This window comes from Cariama cristata, unplaced genomic scaffold, assembly GCF_000690535.1.
Source record: "Cariama cristata isolate BGI_N322 unplaced genomic scaffold, ASM69053v1 scaffold6411, whole genome shotgun sequence".
NCBI classification, from domain to species: Eukaryota; Metazoa; Chordata; class Aves; order Cariamiformes; family Cariamidae; genus Cariama; species Cariama cristata.
In genome coordinates, this window is record NW_009597439.1 from 5,711 (window position 1) to 11,076 (window position 5,366).

The 5,366-nt window shown below is 61.2% G+C and overlaps 1 protein-coding gene across 1 annotated transcript in view; it reads right to left on the reverse strand.

Moving 5' to 3' along the window:
• Positions 1-5,366, reverse strand: part of LOC104168312 (protein eva-1 homolog C-like) — a gene marked incomplete at its 5' end in the record, with an annotated part of 8,170 nt that overhangs the window by 1,347 nt on the left and 1,457 nt on the right. Inside the window, 5 exons of the mRNA XM_009708875.1 lie at positions 203-274; positions 417-560; positions 727-879; positions 1,076-1,199; positions 3,539-3,738. Coding sequence (XP_009707177.1) covers positions 203-274; positions 417-560; positions 727-879; positions 1,076-1,199; positions 3,539-3,738 — 693 coding nt within the window. The remainder of the gene's footprint in view (positions 1-202; positions 275-416; positions 561-726; positions 880-1,075; positions 1,200-3,538; positions 3,739-5,366) is intronic.

Sequence of the window (5,366 nt, forward strand, 5' to 3'; positions counted from 1 at the left end):
CAGACCACGTCTCTCCAGCCCCTCAACCATGGACACCGACCCATGGGTGGCTTCAGCCACGGGACAGTGATGCTGGGAGGGAGCTGCAGGGCTCGTGCCAGCGGTGGGTACCACAGACACAGACAGGCCATGGAAAGGGTGGTTCACTCAGGCGCGGACATGATGCCGCACCGCTTTTGGCATAGCCTCCCCCCCATGTTACCGTGCATGTAGTCCGAGAGCAGGAAGGGGTCTGAGGTGTCAGGGCCCACCTCCTCCAGCAGCTGCTTGGGCACTGCAAGGAGAGCAGACACTAAGAATCATCACCCTGCCCCTCCCCGGCAGCCCCCTGCCTGGCCATGGAGCCCTGCACCCCTGCCTGCATGGTGGGCTCAGCCAGTGACTCCCATGCCCCCAGCCCCGTGGGTGGCTCTCACCGCAGGTATAGGAGACTCGCAGCTGTTTCTTTGTGCCGGGGAGGCACGGGTCCCCGAAGGTGGCCCGATCAGCAGCCACGGTGCAGTTCCCTTTGCGGTGGCACTTCTTGGAGACCCTCCGCAGGGCGTCTGGAGCCAAGCACTCTGCAAAGACATGGGGCATGGACGCGCAGGCAGATCTGCCTGCCCCTGCTCGCTGGGCACCAGGCAGCTAGGGCCAAGGGGCACAAGTATATCCCAATGCCATACTTGTGCCACGCTCTCCGCATGGGTCCTGGCCCCATTTGTGGGTGGAACCGTTCTGGCATACCTATATGAGGTCCCCCAGTGTTCAGGGCATCGCACTCCGGTTTTCCCCGCAGGAATCGTCCGTAATTTGCAGAATAAATGGCCAGGATAGATTTTGGTCGGCATTGCAGCCTCAGCTTGTCGTCCTCGCACACAGTCTTGACCCGATGGTTCCCTGGGGAGTGACACTGCACTGTCCTAACGCATCCCGAATTACCTGTAGTCCCCTCCTCCCTTAGCCCAGACACGGGCAGGGCTGGAGGAGGGCTGCGAGATACAGGAGCAGCTCAGCTCTCCCCTCTGCCCCTTTCCGAGCAGCTGAGGTTGGGGAGGAGCCCACGCAGCATCGCCCAGACCCTGCTCCACCTCACCTGGCCGGCACTTGTAGGAAGCGATGAGGTACTTGTGTGTCCCAGGGCACGGGTCTGGCCCAAAGACTTGGCTGTGCACTGAGAACTGGCACCACTGCTGGTCCTGACACTCAGCCAGCAGCTTCTGGAGAGCAAAGCGGGACAGATGTGAAGATGGCTGAGGAGCCCCGAGGCTGTTCTTGCCTCCTCTCCCTTGGTGCCATCACCAGACCCAGGGAAACGGCCTCTCACCCCACAGAGGCGTCCTGCGGCTGCTCACACCCCACCCCTGCTGCAGTCACCCTGCTTCATGCGTGGGTTCCTGAATCAGTTCCTCCCTTGTGCCCACACAGAGCTGTGTGCCACGGCTGCCAGCACCTGTGCCGGCACGCACACCAGCACTGCAGCACCCCACGCGTGTGCAACACCCCTGCAGGCGCGCACAGCGAGGCGACTCCGTGCCCTCACGCCCACACGCCCACGCCAGCACGGTTCCGTGCAATGCACGCGGCCAGAAGATGGGGAGGGGGGTCGCCCTCCGGGATGCTGGGCACGCTGCAAGCCCCAGCAACAGCAGACCCACAGCCCGGGCAGAGGTTCATCCCATGCGATCACGTTCCCCTGGGTGGAGCGGCTCCATCTCACTGCAAACCTGAGCCACACAGATCCTGCTCACAGACCTGTCCTTCGGCCTTCAGACGTCTGTGCTGGACTGTGTCCTCCATCCTGTGCTTGACACAAAAGCTCTGGGGACCCTGACCTGTGTTTGCACAGCTGGCTTGGTGCCATGCCAGCACGGTCCAGCTCAGCACTTGCAGAGCTCCTGGAACATGCGGGATGCTGGGAGGGGATCTGCGGCTGGAGCAGGACCAGGCAGCAAAGCCTCGTGAGCTCCCGGAGCAGGCAACTGGCCCATCAGCTCTTGTTCCGCTTCTCGAGCTCCATGTTCCCCTTCCCCACAGGCGGCCGCACGCAGCTGGGTTTCCTGCGGTTTTGCCCAGCCCTAGCAAGGGCTGGAACAGGAATAGCAAAGCAGCACATGAAACTGTGTCCCCATTGAGGGACTGTCCTGCCGGCCCCCACCACACATCCCAGCTGCCCTGGGTTTGTCAGAGCCCTGTGACCAGGAGGGAAAAGCATGCACCGATCGGCGGTGCTGTGTCTGGCATGGCATGGCACGTTGCCCATCTCACCCACTCTCCTGCAACCAGTGGGTGCAGCATCTCCCCAGCTGTGGACCAGGGGAGTGGCTGGACCAGGGACTTGCAGCTGGGGCTGAGGAGCATTGCCCAGCTGAGCAGGCCTCTGCAAAAGGCAGCGACCGGGCTGCTGTGACCACAAGGCCAGCTCCAGCCCCAGGTGCTCCTGCAGGAGGAGGGGGTCATGGGTGTGTGCAGCCCCCAGGAGATGGGGCTCCAGCATTCAGCCAAGGTTGAAGTTGCTGAGAACTGGAGGAGTATGGCTGGCAAAGGACACGTGCTCGAGGCTTTGCGGAATGAACGCTATTGCTCTCCTTGCTCCTTCCCAGGTGACTGCCGTGATGCCCGGACTGGGCTGCTGCCAGCAGCAACAGCTGGCCTGGTCCAAGTCGTTCCAAGGCCATGGGTGCCGAGGCCAGCCGTGCTGGCATGGAGAGCCAGAAGCCAGGGTAAACCTGCAGGATGCCAAGGGACAGTATCCCTCCCAGATCCTCTCTGCCCAATTCCTCAAGCTGCTTATGATGTCTGATGTGTGGAGCTGGTGGAGGGTTGATGTCCTCACCAGGCACAGGGTTTTCTCCCAAACACAAAGAGGAATCAAGCACAGCTGCAGTGTGGAGAAGCCTGTGAGGCTTTTGGAGCAGCCCAGCAAGTGCTTCCTCCAGCCAGGCATCAGCTTTGGAGAGGTCCCTTCCCTTCTGCCAGCCCCCGCCTTCCTCCCCTCTCCCTGCGCTGGCTACTGCTATCAGCAGACCCTCCTTTGGGCCTGCTTCATTAATTCGCTTCTTGGGAGCTGCCAGCACAGACAGGTGCTTCTTCTGGCTGGGAAGAGCCGAGCTCTGTGCTAACCTCAGGGGATGCACCCACAGGGCTGAGCGCAGCATCACTCGTGGGCCCCTGTCCTGCTTCCTGAGCCTGGCACCCTGGCTGCTGCATCACCCCTCTGCCAGGACCCAGGCCCAGCTGCCAGGGCTTTCTCCGAGCCTGCTGTGTCCTGTGGGATTGCTCCAAAACCCAGCGCAGGATGCAGCTGTGCCTCCTGCCAGGCTCCTCTGGCAGGGCTGCCCCACCCTGGGACCCACTGCAGAAGGTCTTGTCCACCCTCATCTCCCAAAAATGCTCCAGGAAAAGGACCCCAAGGCTGAATCCTGATGCCGATGACAGCAGCCTCCCTTGGGGCATGGGGAGGCTGCGCTGCCTGCAGCCACCTAGCCCAAGCAGGTAGCCCAGTGACCTGGGGAAGGAGGGATGTGCAGCCTGGTCCCTTGGGACTCCCAGCCCTTACCAGGTGGGCGGTGGTGGACGTGCAGTCGGTGCTCTCCTGGGAGGCGTTGCCAGGGCTGGGGCAGAGGTTGGGGCTGGGTACGCGACGCCCGTAGAAGGCGCCGAGGATGCTGATGGTGGTCTTGCGAGGGCAGATGATGAGGAGCTGCTCCCCGTCACAGGTGTGGGTGGTGTGGTTTCTCAGCACCTTGCGCAGGTACCCTGGAAGGTGAAAACAGGGGTGGCATTGGCCAGAGGAGACACCAGGACCATGGCAGTGGTGGTTCTTGGGCTCCTGACAGGCGGTGGCAGTGAGGATGTCCTGGGCTGGGGCGCTTCTGGGGCAAACAGGGCAGTGCAGGACCTGTGGCAAAGAAGGCGGGCTTGCAGCAAATCTTGTATCCAGCATTGCAGCCAAGAGGATGGAAAGCAGCATGGAGTAGCCGAGCTGGTTAGCAAAAAAGCTGGAGGCAGGACGACAGCTCAGAAAAAACATATATAGAAGAATCCCATGAGGAGTAGTCAAGGGTTTAGAGAAAATCAGGCTTGTTACGGAGACATGGGGAGGAGAGAGCAAGGATGAGCCAGAGATGATCACCCAGAGGCGATCATTGGAGTTGGGGACAGGAGGATGCTTTCCGTCCCATGATGCCAAGCCACGAGCTGGAGGAGAGAAGGCTCCAGTGGTTGCTGTGAGCTCCCGCAGTTGGCTGGGTCGGTATGGATGGGTGTGAGCCACCAAGTCACCACGGAGCCCAGCTGAGCCTGGGTCTCTGCCAGAGAAGCCCAGGGCATCAGTGCAAGCCATTCCCAGCCCATGGCTTTTCCAATGGGCATTGGCCCTTCTTTCCCTGAATTCCTGGCGTGGGGTATTTCTCTCTTTTAATCCTGTCTAGTTTGTGTCCCAAACCACTTACCCTGTTGTTTTCCCAGGGACAGTAAGTTGTGGCTCTCCTTCCCCGCCTTTAAGAGGGTTTAATATGCAGCTATCAGCTCTGGCTGGTGTCAGCTGTGCTGGGTGCTGGATGAGCTGTTTTAATAAAAGCTCTGCAAGCTGTGAGGGGTGCTCTGAGCAGGCGCTGGTTACTGAAGGAGGCTGAGGAAGCAGGAAAAGCTGACAAAAACTGATGTGTAGGGCCCTGGACAGAGCAGTTTGCGCCAGGCCTTTGGATGAAACAAAAGCAAGGGGAAAGCATCATTTTGAGGCTGGGAGGTGGGGACAGGGCAACCTGGTACCTGCCAGGCAGGACCCGGGGCTGCTGCGTGAGTCACAGTCCCCAATCCCCCGCTGTGGGGTCCTTGGAGGGACAGTGCTGGGGTCTGGCACAGGACACGAACCCTATCCCCAACCTCCCCCCAACTGATACAAGAAGGTGGGACCTCCAGCTCACGGTCTCGTGCTTCTCCCTCTGTCCCTCTGCAAACCGGTGCCAGGCTCAGCCGCACAAAGGGCCCCTTTCACCTTCCCTGCTGCCACTAACCCTTTGGCATCTGCGGCCCAGCATCCCTCCCCGAGAGGCGTCAGCGGACGCGGCTGGGAGGTGCCCCTGCTCAGAGTTAGTCTTTCCCTCGGACACGGGCAGCTGCTGGCACTTCTCCTTGCAAGCATGGGATGAGCGAGCGGGAGCGCCCCAGCCCTGTGTGAGCGAGCCCCTGCTTGCTCCTCTGCATGCTGGAGGAGAGGGGAAAGGAGAGGCGGAGGAGGGTGGATGGGAGCAGACAGGCTGTTTTAGCCAGGCCAAAGCTCCAGCGAGATGCAAAGATGCTCCTTGGAGGGCGCAGAGCTGGATCAGCCCCTTGGGGTGCAGTGCCTACACAGGGCAGTGCCCCATCCTGCCCCTCTCCTCCGG